Source organism: Heteronotia binoei, chromosome 2 (assembly GCF_032191835.1).
Source record: "Heteronotia binoei isolate CCM8104 ecotype False Entrance Well chromosome 2, APGP_CSIRO_Hbin_v1, whole genome shotgun sequence".
NCBI lineage: Eukaryota > Metazoa > Chordata > Lepidosauria > Squamata > Gekkonidae > Heteronotia > Heteronotia binoei.
Window position 1 is genome coordinate 163,735,299 of NC_083224.1, and position 22,988 is coordinate 163,758,286.

Sequence of the window (22,988 nt, forward strand, 5' to 3'; positions counted from 1 at the left end):
TTCATCTCGTTGGTGGATTTCCGGCCGCTTTTTTCTAAGCTATGATGATGACGTGATGCTCTTGGCAATGGTCCGAGGTAGGAAGTCGCAGAGGCTTTCGGGAAAGGGGGCGGGCTGTGCGTCCTGTACGTACGTGCGTGCGTGGGGTTGGCGGGTGGCGTGAGGCTGCCGGCGGTGAGGGAAAGTCGAGCCTGTGCGGTGACGAGGCCGTGGCTGGGCTGGAGCCATGGCGGGAGGAGGCAGCGCCGGCGAGTGGTGCCTCATGGAGAGTGACCCGGGCGTCTTCACGGAGCTTATCAAGGGGTTCGGTGAGGTTTGGGGGCTTGTCGGTGGTGGGCTCGAGGGAGGGTAGCAGGAGGGCCAACGGAGCCGCCACGTTTGCCGGGTTCTGATTCAAAACAATTGCCTCTGAGCATTTGCTGGGTGCCTCTCTTTTGTCAAGGGAACATAGCCAAAGGTCAGGATTTCTCCCTCTTCCCCAGGACGCAGGATTTCTGAGGCACCTGCAAAGCGTCTTTAGCTTTTGATATGAAGTCTTTTCTCTTTTTTGTAGGGGGAAAAGCCAGCTTTTAAATATATTTCAAAGCAGGAAAAACTCGAACATATTCTTTTTCTCACTTTTCTTTCCTGCTCACACGTAAATAAATATGCAGGATAAAATCTTGCGAGGCTAATAAATTCTGCATGGCTGGCAAGTGATGGTGCTATACTTGTAATGGGGTGGGGGAAATCTGCTGTTAGCTTTTCTTCAGGCACACCGCTGTTTTCATTGCACATTTAAGTTTATAAGGTGTTGAAAATCGGGAGCCTGTGTTCAAGCAGTCGCTCAGGGCTTCTTTACATGCTTCTAGTTCCTGTGAATGCCCAAAAGCCATGTCAGCTTTATATAAGATGAAATAAGTGTATGTTTGCTGCAGCCGGTCCCTCAAATATGTGACTTTACAACACAGTTGCAAGTATGCATTTGTGCTATAGAAGTAGTTTTAGGTGTGCGGTGCTAACAATATCTAATGGAAATTGTATGCATAGTGTATGAACATCAAATATGTGTCATGCTGCTATGCATTAGTATGAAGGTCACATGGACTGCAGTGTATGCTTGCTTGCAAACTGTCCATAATGTGTGAGGTGGCTCACGGCCATTAAGGTACAACCTAACCTATCATTCAGGTTTGTTGGGAAGTTAAGCTATCATTCTGAGCTCCCTGGAAGGAATGAATATGTATTAATTTTGAAAAGTAGTTTCTTGTCAAAGATCAACAACACATGTCAGTCTGGCTAGCTCCTGGATTCTAAGTAAATCCTTTTAGAAAGCTACTGTTTTAATGTTTAGTAAGTGGTGATACTGTTTATCTGTTTGGCTCATATAAACAGGGTGGGTGCTTCAGGCACTTTAATAGTGTATTTATTTATTTGATTTAAATCCCACCCTCCCCTGCAAGCAGACTCGGAGACAATTAAAACATGAAAACAAGCAACAATTGACTAACAACAAAATTACTAGTCAGACCAAAGATTCCAGTTGTTCCAGGAGTTCAGGTGTGTCCTGAAGGAAGCTAATTAAGATAATAAAATAGCTACTTTTTGGAGGGTGATGCTTCTTGTTCTTTTACAGGATATGTAATAAAGGGCACTTGTAACAGTACAAACCGTACAAGTAGGAGTGGCCAGGATGGATTAGACATCTGCTACCTCAGCCATAGCCCTGGTGAAACAGCTCCGTTTTACAGGAGCTGCAGAATCGTAATAAGTCCAGCAGGACCCTGCTCTCCAATGGAATCATGTTCTACCAGGCCAGGGATTTTTCAGGAAAAGCCCTGCCCCTTGTTGATGCTAAATGGACATTGTTCAGGCTGGAGACTACCACAAGGTGTTGGTCAGCTGAGTGTAACACTCTTTGGGGCACATATGGGGAGAGTTTGTCCTGTACGTATGCTGGTCCCTGGTCACATAGAGTTTTAAAGGTTTGACTTAGCATGACATAGTGGTTAGCATTGAACTAGGTATTGGGGAACCCATATTTGAATTGTCTCTCTGCCTTGGAAGGTTGCAGGTTGACTTTGGGCCAGTCACATACCGTCAGCCTAACCTACCTCACAGAGTTGTTAAGAGAAAATGGAAGAGGGGAGAACATGGTAAGCTGCTTTGGGTCCCTACCAGGGAGAAAGGTTGAGTATACATGAAGTGCATTGTCCTACCTTCATGATGAACACAATGGTATCTAAATACCTTAGTGCAGAGGTATCGAACTCATGAGGGCTAGATCTAACATAAATGAGATCTTGTTGGGCCGAGCCATGTTGGGCTGGGCCATATGTGTACCTATTTAAGATTAGGTTACAAAGATATAAACTTTATAAAGGACACAGACAAACACAAAGGTTTTTTTAAAAAATCTTAAAACATGCTTAAAACATTAGAACTCATTGGCCTTAAAGATGCTTTCTTTGTATCTCTCCCATGGGATCCAGAGAACTGGGCAAAGAAAGCTCTGGCTCTTTCTTTCCTTCCCCAGGAGGTCAGGAAGGGGAGGAGCCTCAGCCAATAGAAGGAACAGAGGCATGGCTCAGTAGCTCTCTGCAATTGAGAGAGCCTGGCAAAGCAAGCACTCCCTCCCCACTTCCTCCTCAAGGGAGAAGCCTGAGCCAATGGAGGAAATAGAGACTTTGTGGTGTAGCTCCTGTGCGATTGCGCAAGCCTTGCAAAGCAAGCTGTTATGCAGAAGGAAGCAAGAGAGAGGGAGAAGGAAGCAGATGACAGCCAATTGCTTGGGGGCCTGATAGGAGCCCTCCGAGGGCCTGTTTCGGCCCCCAGATCGCATGTTTGACACTTCTGCCTTAGTGCTTATAATCCAAAATGCTTATACTGCAAACTTCCAGAACTGGTGTCTGTTAGAACTCTAAGCAGGCAGAAGTAATATATCTAAAGTTTTGGGGTGTATGGTTTCTTAGAATCTACTATGCAAGATTAAATATTCTGAATTTGAAGGTTTCTGCAATATTCTGGCTTTTGTGACTTCTGTAATTTTTTACAATTTGGTAAGTATAATACAATAAAAACTGTACAAGAACACGTAGAGCAGGGGTGTCAAACTCATTCGTTATGAGGGCCAGATCTGACCTAAATGAGACTTTGTCGGGCCGGGCCATGTATATACCTATTTAAGATTAGGTATCAGAGATACAAACTTTATAAAGGACACAGACAAACACAATTAAAGATTTTTTTTAAAAAAAAAGCTTAAAGCATTCTTAAAACATTAACACGTGTTGGTCTTAAAGGTGCTTTTGTTGTATCTCTGCCTTGGGATCCAGGGAGCTGGGCAAAGGAAGCTCTGGCTCTTTCCTCCCCTCCCCAGGGGACCAGGAAGTGGGGAGGAGCCTCAGCCAATAGAATAAAGAGGATTGGCTTAATAGCTCTGCTGTGTGATTGTGAGAGCCTGGCAAACCAAGCTCTCCCTCCCCATTTCCTCCTCAAAGGAGGAGCCTCAGCAAATGGAGAAAACAGAGGCTTTGCTCTGTTGCTCTGCTGTGCAATTGAGCAAGCCTTGGAAAGCAAGCTGTTATGCAGAAGGAAGCAAGAGAGAGGGAGAAGGAAGCAGATGACAGCCAGTTGCTTGGGGGCCTGATATGAGCTCTCCGGGATCCTGATTCAGCCCCTGGGCCACATGTTTGACACCCCTAAGTGGAGGGTATTGTTTCTTTGTATATTGAACTAGGTTGATTAGGTAAGTGTGTCTTCCTTGTAATCATTCTTACATAGAAAGCTAAAGTATTTGTTTTTTTCAGGTTGTAGGGGTGCACAGGTTGAAGAAATATGGAGTCTGGAGCCAGAGAACTTTGAAAAGTTAAAGTAAGTTTATCATTTCAAAAGAATCAGTTTAACTTTTTGCAGTCTTATTATTAATAACTTTGTGTAAAGTGCTCAAAGAAGCTGAGAAATTTATCAGACCTATTGAACCCCTGGCCAGTTCTGACACTTTCATTGATGAAATTTAATTCAACAGTTTTATGTTGGAGCCTTCCTTGTTCAGGGCACCAGTATCCTGATGTGGGAGGATTTCAGAGGGTTGTTTCCCCAGCCTCAGAAAAACATAAGTATTCTGTGATTTTACGCTGCATGGCTCTGGGCAGTTGCTACCCGAGCTTTTATTAGTAGATGACACAGAGTGCCAGTTTTTTTGTATATGCATATCTCATTAGCCTCAGTTGAATTAGTTTCTAATAAGTATGTTTAAGGTTTTAGATGTATGTACTTTATTGGGTTTCTTATTAAACTTTTTTTCCCTTCTCTTGATATAGGCCAGTTCATGGGCTAATTTTTCTGTTCAAGTGGCAACCAGGTGAAGAACCAGCTGGCTCTGTTGTCCAGGATTCCAGATTAGATACAATATTTTTTGCTAAACAGGTACAGTAAGTTGAACAATTCCTTTTATGTGGCAATTCCTACTTAGATATAATAATTGAAAATTGCAATGGTGGAAGATAATGTAATCAGAAAGGCAACCTAGCAGAACAGGTTGCTCAGTGATAGATCAGATAAGTCACCACAGGCAATGAAGGGTGTGTGTGTGTGTGCCTGTATATTAAAATGAGTTTTCAATTAATTGTGCTAAAGATATAGTCAGAAATGATAAGGTGGTCTTGAGCAGCTATATGCTTGAAACTATGCTAATTCTGAGAAGCAAAACATGTATAGCACTGAGGATGTTTAGGAAATGGCTTTTATTCTTGTTCCAGCCTATTACTTGTTATGCCAGATAGTAAGAAATTTCCCTATTGCTTAATACAAAATCCTTTGTTTGTTAGTTTCTTTGACTAATGGTATTAAGCTTAGCATAATGAACAGGGCATTGAATAAAACTGCAAACAAAGGCAAATTTACAGAAACAAAATTCCACAATAGTTTAAAAATCGAGTTAAAATAAAAAATTACATACAATTGTTATTAAATTCGTAAAACGCCTTAGAATTTAAAAAAAATTATTATGAATTTATAGTGCATAATATTGATGAGGTCAGTTTCAGGAACGTTTTAAGGAAAGCACTATCGACAGGTATTTTGCCACCGAGCCGGTTATTTCATGGCTGGTATCTGCCAATAATAGGATTATCATCCAAAGTTCCATCAGAAGTATAAATATACTTTGCTTTGGAAATGAATTGTATAATATAATGTACATGATTTCCAAGAGAGGCATAACCAGCCAGTCACTATCTTTAGGTAGTGACCCGTGTTCCCTCTAAGCTGACTTAGCGTGAGCTAGCTTACAGATTTTTAGTCTCCAGCTCAAACATTTTTGTCTTAGCTCAGGAAGGATGACTCTAGAGCACACTAATTTATGCAGCAGCTCACAACATTAAAACCAGTGGATCACAAAGTAGAATTTTGCTCACAAGACTCTGCAGCTTAGAGGGAACACTACCATGTTACTTCTCAAAAGAGGTGCCATTTCATTTTAGGTGAAAACCTTTTTATTTCTTCTATAAAATTATAAGGGAAACTGAGGCAGGACAGGTTAGAGTACCATTCTGACAGAGACAGTCAATCTTGTGACCCTTCCTACATTAACTATCTTCTATGAAGAGGAGACAATCTTTCCTGCTGTTCTGGGCACAAACTTCATATCTGCTAGCTGGGTCTGTAGACTGATCACTTTGCATCAGTTCTGTTCCTTTCTCCTTTTGTGGCTGGTACAAATGCAAATTGTCATAATTTTGAAGGGTAAAAATAAATACCATTTAAGTCAGAGGCATTTTATTTAGTGCAAGTGCCCTCTGCATTGAAATAACAGTGAAATAATCCACTTGCTTTGTAATGCACTCATGGTTTGAGAAACTTGGCCTAGCTGTGAGAATTCAGAGAAAAGCATCTTTCCTTAATTGCTCAACTCCTAGCCTTTTTAAAGCATTTTTTTTTGCATTGTTAGGCTTGTTTCATCCTCTCCTCTTCTGGTTTTCTTTTGAATCCTGCCAGGAATCATATCCCGAGAGCAAACCTTTTGTAGTATAACCATGCTACAATCCTACTATTTCCTGTTCTGCATGCATTCCTCAGCTTCCCTTTGTTCTACAGCCAAATGTGAAAGTGTAGTTGTTCCTCTAGCATTGTGGCTTGACTTTTTAAAATTAATTTTGAGCAAGTTCTTTACCATACTTGTGTTTGTTGACTCTTTAGTTTGACATGCCTTAATTCTTTTCACTTAAAAAGCAGTGCAGTAGCACTGCATCTAAGAGTAAGGATATATTTAAATTCTGTAGATTGTTTCAAAATATTGCATTAAATGTTTAACGTAAGAATGAAGAGGACAAGAATACCAAGAAATCCAAAGTAACTTTACATTTTGTACTAACTTAATTCAACAGGATACTTTACGTTCCCCGAAGATAAAATATTGTCATTATTGCTGCAGTAAACTGATTCCCAGTGAACTATTTTTATTGTGAAATGCTTTTTAGACTTGCAGTTCAAAGAGCTGGCACTTGATGGCACCTGTACAGTGTTGAAAAGGGGATTTTTATAGCGTCATATAGCAGAACAGGTTTTGCCACTCGTACGGCTAAATTTCTTCTAAATTTGTATGAACTAAATGCTCTGGATTTCTAGACCATTTTTTAAATAAAGTTGTTGCAAGGAAGTAAAAACCATAATAATTTTTCAAATGCGTTTGGAGTTGATGACGAATTAAAGAAAGGAGGGACAGGTTGAAATCCTTTTCCCCTAGTAAATCTCCTCCCTCCAGAGTTTACTCTGAAGAGATCAAGCAGACTGGTAACCCACCCAGCTGACTTTTGTCTGCTTTCAGTGTCTCATTCTCTCCCTCTCAGATTATCAGTCCTCATCCCAAAGGGTTTTAGGGCAGTGGGGTTTTTTTCCCTTTTGGTTAGTTAGTTGGTTTACAGAGTTATATTTTTCTGCATGCGTAGGGAGTCTTCTCTGTGGACAGGGTTGTACTGTTTTTTTGTAATCTGTGGGGTGGTGCACTAACAGTTTATTACTAGATACAGTGATTTATGGCTCTAGTGTGCAAGATATCAAAAATTCATCAGCTTGCATAAAAGCCAGTAGACTAAAAGATGATAATTCAGATAGTGGGAAAGGGAAGGACGTAGGGAGTACCTGTTGAAAAAGTCCTGCTCATAATGGGCCACAGCATAGTGTCTGCTTGAAATGGAATTTGAAGTGGTCTTGTTGGCAGAATTTAACAAGCAGGAGGATATGTATGAGCAGACATTCTCTTAGATGTTTCATTCTTTAAAGGTTAAAACCAGCACTTTGAATTGAGCCTAGGTGGTCATTGACGTTGTTGGATGATGAATGAAATGTGCTCCCTCCTTACATCTTTTGAAAGGCCAATAGCGTTTTGGACCAGCTGATGTTCTGGGGGATGGGCTAACCCCACTTAGGCTACATTATTTTAGTCTACCCTGGAAATGACAAGGGCATGGATGACAGTGACCACTTTTTCAGCTTTTGTTTTTGCTGTGTAAGGTCCTGAGGCAGCTTGCGACAAATAAGCAGATGAAATAATTTGAAGAAGAAGAACCCTTCTCTCTGAAACACACTTAACCACTACACCAAACTGGCTCTCCGCCACACCCCCTGACCCCCAGTATTGTCAATAGGTAGAAATGTTCAATAGCAACAGTGTTTGGAACAAGTCAAAAGCAGCAGAACAAACGGTTTTAGTAGGCCAGGATGTGCAGAAATTATGTTAAAAGGTCAACAGAGCAAGGCCCTGTCAACAAAAAGGTGTTCTTCTGATGCTGGTATCTGAGCAGTTTCTGTGTCAGCCCAGTACTTGTGCAGAGGGCATCTTACAACCATGTCATCAAAGATGGTGCTCTGTTTCTAGTGACATATTCCCTCCTGCTTCAGAAAAATGGGCCACTCATAACAGGGCAGGTTCATATGAGAACAGATGATCCTTGAAATACCTGGATCCCAGGGCAAAGGTGATAATCAGCACTTTTGAATTCTTTCGAGACACCAGTGGAATGGAGATCATAGGTAATATATGTTGCCTATATCTTATGCCAGTCAGCAGTCTTATTGCTGCATCTTACACTAATTGAAGTTTCTAAACAGTATTCGAAGACAGCCCCTTGCAGAGTGGATTACACTAGCTTTAACGGATGTGATCAGTGCTTCTGTAACTATGATCAAATCATGCTTCCCTGGTAAGGCTAAAGCCAACAAATGAAGTTAAGTTGGCTTAAGTTGCTGCATGCACAGAGCTTCCATCTGTAATTGTGAGTCTAGTGCTATCACCAAGGTGTGAACCTGCTCTTTCAGGAGAGTGCAGCTCCATCCAAAATGGGCTGGCTCCTGAGTCACTGTGACAAGTAGTAGATTCCAGTAGCATTCCAGTACAGTGCTACATTTCTTAAAGTGCCATCAAAGCAGCAATTTTTATGTGTGGAACTATTGTGCCCAGTTCAGTATTCTTTCTTGTATTGTCTGATGTTAAATTCTTCTAAGTTTTGACGTTTAAGCCCTGATTATATGCATCTATATGAATTTAATGGGTTGGATCCTGAAAACTACGAATGCAGGGATGGCTGTGGATCTGTCCCATTTTCCCCAGGAGCATGCTCAAAAAAGCTGTTGGGAGAGGCAGAGGAGTTGCAGGGACAAAATTACAGGGCTTGGGTGGAAGGGCAAGATAGGTAGGAATAACAGTTCTAAGTTTCCCCTCCTCAGAGCAGTCCCCCATGTCCCATAGTATTTTCATCCATCAAGTTTTCCTAACATCCGCATCAGCCTTTTAATGTCTCAGAGCTGCTGGGAAAAGGGAAGGCAGGAAAGATCCACAGACATTTTCTGTTCATAATACATAAAATGAACCCATGGTTATTAAATGCATAGGTGTATAATTGAAAACATTAGAACAATGTTCTATAGCCCAGTCAAATCTGTGCTTTAATATTGTAATGAAAATCAGTACTCTTCATTCTGTTGTGTATTTCCCATTCCCCCATAACAAAAACAACTCTCAAATTAAAATTTCATGGAAGAGCTTGTAGTGAACTATTTCTGTAAATGTACAGTTTACAACTGCAGCAGCTGAACAGTAGTTAGTCTACTAATTCACACAGCTTTCATTCCCTCCAGGTAGGTGGTAAAGAAAATGAGCATCATTGATAACTAACCCTAATAGGGACTAAAATTAAGATTGTATGTATATCAATGTGGTCAGTTTTATCTGCACCCTGGTAAAATTTGGCCTCCTTGTTATGCCTAGGTATGATACGGTCCTGTATTTGGGACCTCAGAACTCTGGATCACCATATATGAGCTAGGATACCTAGGCACAATAAGGTGAGTTAAGGATACAATTTTTGCCTTAACTCTAAATTCCCTAGCTTTTGTTTTGTCAACGTAGATTGTGTTTCGCAGAGAATTGTTGTCAATTTTGTTGGTAACTTTTGTCTGTCTTTTAATTTTGTCAAGCCACTCTTCCCCCCCACCGCTGATGGATGTTGGCCATAGCCAAACATAGTCTTCTAAATAGCTAGTGCAGTTATGTTTGATGTCTGAAGATTCCTCAGACTTTTGGATGACTGGCTCTCATTTTCACTTGCATTTTGATATTCTGTTTTGCCGTTGCTCTTTATATAGTATACTAATTAAAGCGCTGTGGAGTGGCTTACACGGTTTATTCTTCATAATCCCACCATACTTCATAAGCCAAACATATCCAAAGCAAGGGTCTGAGAGATCACACTCCTTTCTTGCAGTAGAGGAGCATTACTAGCCAGTTTCTGCATAAGTTTTATCTGGCTGTACCCTTGTTTGCAATTCAGAACTGTCTTGGTGATGGCAAATTTTTTTCCTGCCCATCTCTAGGAGAGGCTATGGTAGGTCACATCAACCCAAACTGTACCCATTTCAGGGGACACATTTGCATGCCATTGCACTGTAGATAGAGCAATAGGCTGAGCCTTGTGTTACACAGTGAAGAGATTCTTATTTATAGTCATGGCAGCTGAAATATACCTGGTTGGGTAATGTTATCATTGTGAAAGTCACAGAAAGTCATTGTGAAAGTTTGTGCAGTTTCAGTATGTTCATGTGCTTTATCATGAGTTTAAGCTCATATTGTTAATGCCATAGATAAAAAAGGATAGTGTTTCATATCTGTGTATGTATGTTGGCTCTTTCTTGCTTTTTAATACCTGCTCAGTTCTGTCATCCACAGGAGAAACAGGCTACAGATTGACCTATTAATTGAGGTTAATATTAGGGAAATATTTCACAAGACAGTAGGAAAACTAATATGTTTCAGTGGGCAAATCTGAGAATCTGTCTTTTGCCCCAAGAGCTTGCTCAGGTTATACTAAGTAACTCAAATTCCTAAGCCATTGTAGCTAATATAACCAGAACATAACCTCATGGCATCTTTGCATGCCTTATTTTATCCAGCTTGAATTTTTTTGATCTTGACTTCCTATAGTTCAGCGTTATCATACTACATTGTAACATTGAAGAAATTAGACTCATCTGTACTTCTGGAAGATGTCCAAATTTTTGTTATCAAGATTAATGACTGTTTTTATTTGTTAGCAGCTTCCTTAATGTCTGTAAACCTGTCTCATCTTTCGGATGTGCTTCTTCCCTTGAGGATCATTCAGATAGTGCTTTTATTTTATCTTGCCAGTTTGTAACATACAATTTCTTGGCTTCTTCCACTGTGTACTGCATCTTTTCCTTACTGACTTTCCCCTCTCTTCCTTCTAAAAGAAAGATTTGTGTCTTAACTGCCTCTTATATTCCTACATGGCTGACAGTCTCCAGAAAGTATTTGTGTTGTTGAAGAAGCTCTGGGAGACTGGGCTTGGATGCTTGTTTCCTTTTGTCAGTTTCGTTTAAAAAATAAGAAATTGGAGCTGCAATTCTTCAAGTAATTGAGTAGTTATATTGGGTAGTAATATACCAGTATCTAAAATAGTTCTTGGGCTGCTGGTCTGTACAGTGAGGTATCGATTTCTTATGTTGGTGCAAGATGATATACCACACAAACATCCTATTGAAGGGCAATAAAATATGTCTAAACTCTACAACAGAATGCTCTGCTTGCCAGTTAATGGTTAGGTTAATAAAGCAACGATTGCAATTATTTTTTCTGTGTTAATTCCTGAAACACAATATCAGATGTTTCAATATGTTTGCTTCAAAAGCAAACTGAGACTGTTGTTTTCTGCAGTACTTACTGGCCATACAGCTACGGACACGTGTCTGGTATTTTGCAGATCTAGAGGGATGCTAGTGGGGAAATTAATTAAACTGTTTTATAATTTTTATAACTATTTTCACATACCTTTGCAGGTAATAAATAACGCTTGTGCAACTCAAGCCATAGTAAGTGTGCTATTGAACTGTACCCATCAAGATGTCCACTTAGGAGAAACACTGTCAGAATTTAAAGAGTTCTCACAGAGCTTTGATGCAGCGGTACGTGCAATGATTTTGTTACCTCTTTGGAACTGACTTGCTTGTGATCATTATGACTGAATTTCTCATTTCAATTTTAGATGAAAGGTCTAGCATTAAGTAACTCAGAAGTGATTCGGCAAGTCCATAACAGTTTTGCCAGGTAATATGAAACTACAATTGCCACAAGTAAGCAAGGCAATCTTATGAGACTGTAACTTTCGTTTTTGTCTTTTGCTTGCTTTTAGACAACAGATGTTTGAATTTGATGCAAAATCAACAGCTAAAGAAGAAGATGCTTTCCATTTTGTCAGTTATGTTCCTGTAAATGGGAGATTATATGAACTTGATGGTCTAAGAGAAGGCCCAATTGACTTGGGTAACATTTTCTTCTTGTGTTCTTACTAGATATCTCATTTAGAGAAGTCTTGCAGTGGGTAAAACTCCTCATTTTTCCTCAGATAGATTAATGACCGTTGGACAATTCTAAATTAGGGGATTGATCTTCAAAATAGGTTTCCTGCAAAAATATTATAGACCAGAAATAGGCTAATGCAAATTAAAATTGCATTAAATATAAAAAAAATGAGAGGGGGCAGCAGCAAATGATCTTTTTCCATGATTATTTTTATTCTTTAAAAAGTGGGGTACAAGAGGGGAAAAAGGGGAAGGGAAAAAGAAATTGATCCGTAATTTTCAAAATTATGAATAGTTACATACAACAAGTATAAACAACTGTTTTAATAAAAATACAGATCTTTAGTGTGAGAGCAAATAGTAAAATATTATAATATTTTGACGTGAATTCTCTTTGAAAAAATAAGCAAGAAGTTTCTTAGTTGTGATATTCTATTAACTATAAAGAGATTTCATCTTTAACAGTTAGACGGGTTTTTGTGCTAATTTTAAATCATCCTTAAAATATAATAAAAATAGTTAAAGTACTTAACCTGAAACAGAAGAAACCAAAGCATTGTCAGATATGCAACAAAAGCCTAATGGAGGCCTGTTATCCAGCATATACTTTTGGGGGAAAGTAAAGAAACTAGTTTTGGTCTCATTGTGATATAAATTATTGATAAAAGCCATCACACATCATCCTTTTGCATTTCCAAAAATTGGCTCCTATATGCCTTTCAGTATTAAAGCAAATCATTCTAAGTGAATCTCCTTAAGAGCAGTTTGTAACATACTGATCTCAGTTAGACAGTAAAATTGTGTGATTGAATTTAGTGAATCCATGATCTTGTCTCTTATACGGATTATTTTAAAAGCCTGATATTCTGTGTTTGCTGGAATTTTTACTTGCTGCATTTGTGTGTTTCCATTTTAGGAGCATGTAATCAAGATGACTGGATCAGCGCTGTAAGGCCTGTCATAGAAAAAAGAATACAAAAGTAAACTTTTGAAAGTTCTGTACCATTTAGCTGTCAGAATTTAGAAATGTTACATTAGTTCTTAGAAAGCTGTTCTAATTGTGCTTTGGTCTTCTTCCCACACACAACTCTTCCCTTACATCCAACTTTCTTGGAGATGCATTGTATGGTATTTGGTTCTACTGACACCTATAACTGCAGATTGCAAGTCATAAGCATGGCGTTCAGTGAAAAGTACACTTGAACAACCTAAACAGCTGTTAAACTGCCTTGGCATAAGGCAAAATGGTAACATGAGTACCTTTCTCATCTCTTCCTGTAGGTGCAAGTCTTGGAAAATTCTCAAATGGCTAATAGAACAGGCTGTTTTCTCCATGGGCCACCATCAGTACAGGAAAAAAACCTTGACTGCGCACATTATTTATGGTGTTCTTCCCCCCACCATAAGAAATTATAGCATATGCGTAACTGGGATTTGCCATCTCCTGTTCCATCATTATTTATTGTCGTGAGCTTAGAATAAATAATGTTGGGGAATTTGCCATGGCACTTTATTGTCACTTTTTCTCACTCCCTCTACTATGCTTATGGATTCATGAATGGGCATGGAGAAATCAGTTGCTAGAAACAAAGTATTTCTTTCACTTGACCATCCTCACAGGCTAAAATTTATTAGATTTTCCTTCACTTATTGTTTGTAACATTTTTGGCATAGACTTTTTTAAAGCTGTAGTGAAATCCTTGACATTTCCAAGCATCAAGCTGAAAATTATCAAATTTGCATGTACACATGGAGTTAAAATTGGATCCATGGAGCTGTGAAACTGTAGCATTGGATCCTTCTGCATTGTTCTTTTGATACATATATCTGGCCTAAAGATTTTTCTGCCAGCATGCTTGTATAATTGGGTTTTATGTCAGCAGAAAGGTCCTTGTGCTGAGAGAACATACAACTGCTGATTGAATGAGATGGTAGCATCTGTCCCTGTGTCTTCTCATTTTTCTTAGTCACCTTGATTTTCTTGTACATGGCTTTGCATGTGATGACAGAGTGGAATGTTAATTTTCTAAATAAATGTGGGGCATGTATGTTATGCCGTTTGACATTTCAAGAAATTCACACACGAAAGAAGAAAGTAATGATGTTTCATTATAAACTGTTGGAGGCTGCAGTTGCTCCTGATGAAATGTTACACTCAATTGGCTTTATGATTTGTAGATTCTTAAAGATCATTAACAACTCATACAGATGATGGTTTCTAACAATTCTGTTGTTGTTTTTTGTAGGTATAGTGAAGGTGAAATAAGGTTTAACTTGATGGCAATTGTATCAGACAGAAAAATGATATATGAACAGAAAATATCAGAGTTGCAGAAACAACTTGCTGAGGTATTGTGTGGATGTTTCACTGACATGACTGGATAATAGGGCCTGTGAGCCTCTGATACTACACCGTTGTCAAAGCTTAAGTCAGTATGGACCTGATCCATCCCTTGAGGAGGGAGACCTGGAGGGGCCATGGCTCAGTGGTAGAGCATCTATTTGTCATGCAAAAGTTCCCAGGTTCAATCCCCAGCATTGTCAGGTTCTCTGGACCCCAGTTCAGTGGAGGGAGGGGTCAGAGGCTCCAGGGCATGATTTCATGTTGGTCAGCACCACCTCAGACTGTGGCTGAAGGGAGGTTCTCATCACTTGAGTCCCCTTTCAGCCACAACCCATGCCATTTCCTTTCTCTCTGTACCTACTCAGTCGTAGTCATAGACTACAGGCTCTTCTTCCATGGTGAGCGCTTGCACCAAACATTAAATCCCTATCCCCGCTCCTGCGTTTCCCTCCCTCCACCAATCGTGGAACAACATTGCCATGGTCACCTGACTGAGGCGATTCTTCCTTGGATAGTGTGTAGGACTAGCCTAAGTCTTCCAGCCCATTTGCAAGGTGTAGAAGAGTCACTGCACACTTTGCCCTGTTCCTGCTCTCGCAGAGGACACCAGGTGGGGAGGCCGTGCAGGCAGAAGGTGTGTTGGTTGATCCTTTGTTTTGTGTGAAGCTGGTATCACCTGACAATTTGTCAGGCTAAAAGAGTGGGGTGGGGTTTGGGTGCCAGGTCAGAAACATAGCCTCCAGATGCACCTCTAGTTTAAAGGATTTGGCAAAGCTCTGCCTGAGACTGTGGAGAGCAGCTGCCAGTCTCAGTAGACAGTACTGACTATGATGGACCAAGAATCTGATTCAGTATGAGGCAGCTTCGTGTGTGTAAGATTGCTATAGTATTTTTCAACGAGGTAAAATCTAACTAAACTTCACAAGATATACTTCTGTTGATTTCCTAGAACATAGCTGATTCAAGACAGACCATATATATTTAACATACCAGATAAACGCATACATTTTTCCTCCTATCTGGAGAAAAAAATATATAGTGTATAAAATACTCATTTCATATACAGATGATAACGCTTAAACATTTGTCAGTATTTATTGGGTATTTTTGCAGCTGGTTACTGAGTTGGCTACTGATTTGGATATCTGAAAATGACTATCCCGAAAATATTTTTAGGGACCACTGGATAGTCACAGTTAAAGGGCATCTAAAGGGCTCGTGGTCCCTTTCAATGCCTTCAGCGAGACCCTCTGCTTGGAGAAGGTGTTTAAAGGAAATGTGAGCTTTTTAAATGCCTTTGGAGTTCCCTTGCAGCTGGTAAAAGGCATTTAAAGGACCTGCAATCCTTTTAAATGCCTTTCTCCACTCCCCATTGAAAACAATGGAGGAGGGGCAGGCTGACCAGCAAAGCCCCAACTGAGCCTGCAGGGAGAAGCTTCAGATGGGCCTGGCTCCTCTTTGCAGCTCAGTTTCAAGTGAGTTGCAAAGAGGAGCCATCCCAGGCTCAGAAGGGGCAAGAGGAGCCCTCAGCTCTCACCATACCAGCTGATCCTCTTGCTTTTTTCCGTCTTGGGTCCATTGGACCCAGAAAAATGTGTGAGTCCCAGATATTTCTAGAATACAAATATACCCAAACACGGAAAATACTGGGGGGGGGGGGCACACCCCTAAGTGTAACTTGTTCCTGATGTAGGAACTGGAAAAGTGTCAAAATTGCAATCCCTGTGAATGATACAAAGGTTTTAAATAAATAATGTTTAAGAGCACAGTGTACAAGCTCCCTATTTTAAGACAGAGCCTACGTCTAAGTACGAAGGAGGTTGGATTGCTGACTACTATACAGCATTGCCTGTTTATCTGAACAGCCTAAACAGATTGTTCTATGATGCAACACCAGACAAATTCTTTATTCTTTATTTTTCCAAAAGGAAGAACCCATGGATACAGACCAGAGCAGTAATATACTAAGCTCTATTCAGTCAGAAGTTGCCAAATATCAGATGTTAATTGAGGAAGAAAACCAAAAGTTGAAAAGATACAAGGTGTGTAGCGTTCTTGCTTTGAACAGTAAGTAAAATCTAAAAGTATCAACAGTAAGTAGTAAAATCAAAAAATATCAAACAAAAAAAAGCTTGAGAAACACTGTACTCAGTTGCTGTGTTGGTCCCACATAATGTAAAGCACAGAACAGGTGAAACGATGTCTGTTTTGGGGTTAGTAAGGTGTGGGAGAGCACTGTGAGCATCCAAATTATTTCTTTTTAATTTGGTGTTAAATATTCTAACATTCTCACAGGGTGTGCTGCTTTTAGAAGAAAATAGCATAGGTCATGTTAATTATAGATGGCTAGCTGAAACCTTTTGTACCAAAACAACTTTTAGATTTTCCTTATCGTGGACCCCTTTTTACATTTACTTGCTTGCTGGTGACTTCCAGCATGTGTGTGGCCAAGCCCTGTTGATTGCAGAGGATCCTTTAGTATGCACGTTTGTTCACCTGAACAGGTCAGCATAGGCCTTCTGGGTCTCAGAGTTGCCCTTAAAATATACCCAGCACACACCTTCTTATGTACTTTCCAGAAAATCGGTAATGCTTCAAGGGAGTTTATGTACCCTTGCTGGTTTTTTTCCTCCCAGTTGAGGAATCCCCCCAGTTGAGGAAGAAGAATTGCAGATTTATACCCCGCCCTTCTCTCGGAATCAGAGGCTCAAAGCAGCTTACAATCTCCTATATCTTCTCCCTCCACAACAGACACCCTGTGAGGTGGGTGGGGCTGAGAGGGCTCTCACAGCAGCTGCCCTTTCAAGGACAACTCCTACAGGAGCTATGGCTGATTCAAGGCCATTCCAGTACCAAATAAGGCTTTGTGGATACGTAAGATTTCCCAGGATTCCAGTTTGAAAACCACTCACTTGGCAATTTAGATCCCTTCAAATTGTAGGTGCAGCATAGCAAAAGAAAAATGGGGAAATTTCCAGTTCATAAGGAATGTCTCCAATACCTTGTGTTTCAGTGCAGACGCTGAAATCAAATTATACGCCCTGGCTGATGTTAACCATGTGAAATTGCATTTTTAAATTTAATTTTTTTTTTTAAACAGAAGATTCTGATAAGCTGTAACTTTATACCTTTGATGAACCACTGTTCAGTGCTTTGGAAGTTGACATGAATCACCTCTTTCCAAATTTACCTCTAAATTACTTGTTTGTTTTGCATCCTCCATTCTCCACCTTAGAAGGGACTTGTGAGACCTGATAATGTTGGAGATGGAAAGATGCCTTCTTTTTTAAAAAAAAAAATATATATATATATATATGCTGGATTCTTATCCCCCCCGCCCCTTCTTCTCCATACATTGTTGAAATTTCTTCTCTGCCTTGATTCTAGGAGGCTGTGCAACTTGATCCCTCCAGCAAGGTCAGATGGTTTGTAATCTAACTCGCTTAGCTCCTGTTTGTTTTTATTTTTTAACACACACCCCTTTTTTTGAGCTCATTTCCATAATTTTGGGTATTTGTTGTTTCAGCAAAATTATCCCCTTTCTTGCTCAGTAGTCTCTGCATTCTGTGGAACCAGCACAGTCTGTCCAAGCTAGTGTTCTACAGTTCTCTTGCTCCCACAAATTAATTGCACATATGAGTGTTCTGCTCCACATAATGTTAGAAGATCAAAATCACACAAGATGGCCGCATTGCGACTAGGGAAGTCCCAGTTTGTCATTTCCCTTCTTTATAAAAGGGAGGAACAACCTTAACTTGGGCTTGGCCTTGCACTGCCGCTGGCATATGTAGCGATCTGTTATAGTTAGCTAGCTGCGGTGACATCTGCTCCAGCTGTACTACTTCAGTGTAATTACTTTGATACATTTGTGTTATGATACCATGCATTTTTAAAAAATATGTCAGTTTGTCTGCATTAGTTAAAAAGTGATGCACCAAATGGATGTCCTGCTCAGTACAGAGAGTAACTTGGAAATGTAACCTGTACAATATTGTAACTGATACCAGAACAAAGCATTTGCGGGAAGCAAGGGGAAGGTCATTCTGACCTCTTTTACCAGCTTGAACGTATAAGGCACACTGAGGTGGCTGTACTTATGAAGCTGTACTTCCCCTCTTATGAAGAGCAGCTTAGTCCCAAATGTTAGCTTGCAAATCACTAGCCAGCTGCTGAGCAGTTGCAGCATCTTCATCTCAGAAAAGTATGTTGAGTTGAGCAGTAGAGTTTGAAAATCTCATTTGCAGGGGTATTTGCAGTTTGGCTTCTAAGCAACACCATCATCCTTATGTTTCCACAGCCACTGAGGGCTAGAGGCTTTTACCTTAACAGAAGAATGAAAGTTGAGATAGATATTCAGTGGCGTTAATATCCTCTCCCAAAGGATCTTGCCTGTTTCTGAGCTTTAAGTGACTTTTTTTTTTATTCATCCCACTTTTCAAACAGAAATGGCTTTCCAAAACCATCTCAAATTCAAAGCACAGTCCTAACACCAGGGGCTGTTTTTAGATGAAAATGAGGCAACAGCTTTGTGCTGTGGCTCATTCACTAAAAGGCAAAATGCATGGGGGGGGGGGCAGGCGAGGTGGAGGAGGGCAAGTCAGTGTGACAGTGCTGGAAGAAAGCAGTTAAACACTTTGGTGTACAACACTGACCTTCCTTTTCTGAGATGAAAGTGCTGCAACTGCCCAGCAGCTGGCTGGTGATAGCCCAGTGCCTTTTCCTCTCTCCCTCTCCTCTCCACCACTGTTGCAGACACAAGGCACTGGCGATGGGAGAAAAGTTCTTTCTGGCAGGGAGTACAGAAGCAAGCTCTCTGCTGCTCTCCATTTGCAAGCTAACATTTGGAACTAAGCTGAGGAGGTCAGTACTATGGGGGGGGGGAGTACAGCACCTCAGTGCTTTCAGCTGGTAACGGAGGCCAAAATGACCTTCCCCTTGCAGACGCAAATGCTTTATTGTGGTATCAGAAGTTACAGTATTGTACAGGCTATCTGCATCCTTCCATGAACTCACTATATAGCAAGATAACCACCTGCAGCAAATGAAGCTTTCTTCTCCATTGCTTTGAACATTTTCTGAAATTAGTAGTTACATGCATGTGGTGTTTTTCTTGTTTGCTCTCTTGCAGTTTGCTTCTGGGCATATTTCTTCAGATGTAGTTCCCATTAGCTTTAGTAAGGCCTACTTCCAAGTAACAATGCATAGAATTGCGCACTGAAGCGCAATTTTTTCTTTGTAGGTCACATGAGATTGTGATCTGAACCAAAGCTGTTTTACCATAATAGTTGCTGGTCACTTAAAAATTTTTTTTTAAATTGTAATAGCGTCAGTAAATCTTGTAACGCTTTAGGCTATTTACTTCAAAGCTTAAATCAAAGCAGACTTTTATGGATACTTCCTGTTTTACGTTGTTATAACATTTTGGCAACTTTACGAGAGAATTTTCTTGGCTTTAGTTGTTATGGCCAGAGGCTAGTATAGAAGGTAAACTAGTATGCTTGCATGCCACATTAATTGCCCTCTTTAGGTATCTGAACTGCCTGTTACCTCCCACTGAAGTCTCATACTTGCTTTTCTTCAGAAAGCAAATGGTTTTACTTCAAGTGTTTTGGGGTTTCCTTGGAACATAATTTTCCCTTCTCCAGAGGAACTTAAGCATATATTCAGCATGCCACTTATAGGCCTTAATATATTTATATGTGTGTAGATTTTATGTTCATATGCAAGCACAGAGACAGATCTGGGTACCATTCACTAACTCCACAGTTAACTTTCATCACAGCTCAAGGAGGGCTGACAGCTGTGTTGCATCCTATGGCCATCGTTTGCCTCTGTGCCCCCTCCCCCCCCCATGATTGGTACTAGAAACTTACACAGAAGAGACTTTTTCCATGTGCTTTAAAGACATATGCCCTTTTGCACGTATATTCATGTTAGGAGATAAAATGTAAGGTTTGGAAAGGGAAAATCTAATGTGAATATTGTCTCTTGTTCTTGTAGATTGAAAATATTAGAAGAAAACATAACTACCTACCTTTCATAATGGAATTGCTGAAGACTTTAGCAGAACACCAACAATTAATCCCGCTTGTAGAAAAGGTGAGCTACGTGTCCGTTACTATGCACTAGGGAGTTGCTGGATTTGTATTTAGCTTCGGGGGGGGGGGTGGAGGGGGGAAAGGAGCTGTAGTGGAAAATGCCCCCATATCCAGAAGCAAAATAATAGCTTCTGTATGGTAAATGGAGCTTCTTTTATGATAGATGTTACTGGTACTGGGTGCCATCTTTTGAGGGAGCTCTCCCAAATCCTGAGGAGAGAATTGGCAGGAATCCAGTGCAGCCTTATACCTGAGTACTGGTACTTTTTAAAATGTAAGCACTTAAGTCTTTTTACAGTTGCCTTTTAGTGCTGTGAACATTAGGTGGCACACTCTTAATTTCATTTTTCTCTGAATGAGTGCAATGTTGATTTTTGCTACTTCTGTAGAAACTTTGCTATTGACGATGGCTTTTTGCTGTTTGCTCTGTATTCTAGTTACAGTTGTAACACTGACTTGCTGATATGGCTTAACTCCAAGCACATAAAATGAAGATACATGTAAGGTGTCCAGTCAATCTCCTGTCAAGCTATTAAGTTGCTTGATAGCTCAACTGACCTTATTTGGGTTGAATTCCAAGGCAGAATATGTTGGAATTCACAAAACTTTTAAGCTTTTGGGTTAATGAACACCATTTAACAGAAAACAGCCATTGCAGTTTTGTTAACACATAGTCCAGTTCAGCTCTTAAGTGACAGGTTTGAATTCCCATCCTGTTATGCCTGCCAAACTTGAAGACAGGTAGTCATATGGGGGGGGGAGGCGTTACTGTTGGAAAATGGGAAATTTCCTTGAAGTATTTTTGAAATGTGTTCAGCATTCAACCTCCTGTCTCCTGGATTTGAAGGCTGGCTTTTCCCCTTTGAGTTTTTCTTTTCAGAGTGATTTGATAGGGCAGGTCACTATTTCTTCTTTGAGAAAGTTAAAACCACTCTGGGACTGAGTCATCTTTGGTTGTAGCAGGAGCACCTAACCCAAGTGCCATGTCTTATGTTAAGCTACTACAGTAGTTTTTGCCTTCAAGATCACAGAGATATGATAGGAATTAGACAGCAGTGCTGATGACCTGTACCCTAGACAATAACAGTCTCAAGAGGTGCATTTACAAAAATGATGGAGGGATGCATGTGCTTTGACCCAAGGAGTTCCTGAAATGATGTGTGCAACTGAATATCAGGATGCATAATGGATTTGTAGGATGTATTCAATAGGATGATAAAAGTGCAATCCTTAGCAGAGTTACTCTTGTTTAAGCCCACTGAAATCAATGGGTTTACACTGAAGTAACATTTTTTAGGAATGCACTATAAGCGTTTTGACAGGGAGCTCTTGTATATGTTGAATTGCAGCCAGAAATTGCATAATGTGTTACAGTTATCCATCATGGTGTCTATGTTTGCCTTTATCTTTTTAGGCAAAAGAAAAACAGAATGCTAAGAAAGCTCAGGAGGCCAAATGAAGACCGTGCTCGTGGAGGGGAAAATGCACGCTCCTGAATTTTTGCCTTCATCAAAATAACTCTGCCAGGCTTCTTGTAAAGTTCAAATTTGTCCAGTGCACGTTTGTAACAGTTTGTCCTGTACTATTTGCACGGGGTCTTATAAATCTTCCCCTTTTCCCTGCATCATGTGCATGTACCACTCAGTAATGGGTATAGAGTCTCTGTCGAATTCCAGTATTTAACAGTGATATCACTGATTCTTCATATTTAATCAGGAAATGGAGCTGCAATTTATTTGGACCCAAACTTGTACAAGTAATGTAAATCTTTTTACTGTAATGAACATATTTAAATATCTTGTCTCTCAGTGTAGCCTTTGAACATAGTTATGCAGAGAAAGCTTGACTTTTTTCTTTTTAAGAATTAAGTTGACTTTTCTTTGCTTATCACCACTTACTGTCTTGGTCTCTGACAGCATAAACCTATGTGGACTTCTTCCAATCTATGGCCAGTGGGTTTGGGCTGGAGTAACTTTGCAGAGAATTTGCATTGTTATTCTTTCAGTGGCTTGCCCAGCATTCTTGTTTTATGGAGTTTGTGTCTAAATTTTATACAGAGTTGAAGCTACAGTTTGAATGGTAGAGTCATTTACAAAGACCAATGAATAAGCTCAAGAGTTTATTGCTTTGTAGAGGGGGAGGAAATAAATACTCTCATTTTTATTTTGGCAAACCTTGTATGTTGCAGTATTATCATATGAATAGATAATGTGGTTCGTATCCTGACATAATCCGTCTTCTCTTCTCTTACTGTTTGAGACACCAAAACTAAAAGGGAGAAAAAAGAGGTTTACAATATTTTCTAGAATTGCGAGAGATGCTTTTTCAGTCACTATAAGAAGTTTTACGCCGTAGGAGTCCTTGGAGAATTTTTAATCTGCCTGCACTGGTGTACATCACTCATGTATATATTTTTCCTGATATTCTGAATTAAACAAATGCTATATTTTCATCCTTCAATTCTGTGGGGGGGGGGGGGAGGGGGAGGACATTTTACATTCACTCTTGTCTTTTTAATAGAAGGAATGTCTGGTTGACTTTTGGAGGTGCTTGACTTATTTGTTCCATGTAGGAAACAAGCATGTTCTGTGACGCCTTATTTTAGCCATGCAGCACTGATGGTGGCAGAAAACATCTCTGGTACCTTTTCAGAATACACACTATGTGGTGGATGGCTTTATAACAGAACTCTCCTG

The 22,988-nt window shown here is 40.1% G+C and overlaps 1 protein-coding gene across 2 annotated transcripts; it reads left to right on the forward strand.

The window, feature by feature from the left end:
- Positions 1 to 76: 76 nt before the first annotated feature.
- Positions 77 to 22,744, forward strand: UCHL5 (ubiquitin C-terminal hydrolase L5). 2 transcript variants are annotated; one of them, XM_060232379.1, is made up of 12 exons: positions 119 to 308; positions 3,789 to 3,852; positions 4,302 to 4,407; positions 11,329 to 11,454; positions 11,535 to 11,596; positions 11,682 to 11,812; positions 12,767 to 12,830; positions 14,097 to 14,199; positions 16,123 to 16,236; positions 17,582 to 17,611; positions 20,195 to 20,293; positions 21,707 to 22,744. In XM_060232379.1, the coding sequence occupies exons 1-12, from the start codon at positions 227 to 229 to the stop codon at positions 21,749 to 21,751; spliced, it is 1,026 nt and encodes a 341-aa protein (XP_060088362.1). In that variant the 5' UTR covers positions 119 to 226; the 3' UTR covers positions 21,752 to 22,744. The 2 variants fall into 2 exon arrangements, with proteins under 2 accessions (XP_060088363.1, XP_060088362.1); XM_060232380.1 differs by lacking the exon at positions 17,582 to 17,611 and having other exon boundaries at positions 77 to 308.
- Positions 22,745 to 22,988: the final 244 nt, after the last annotated feature.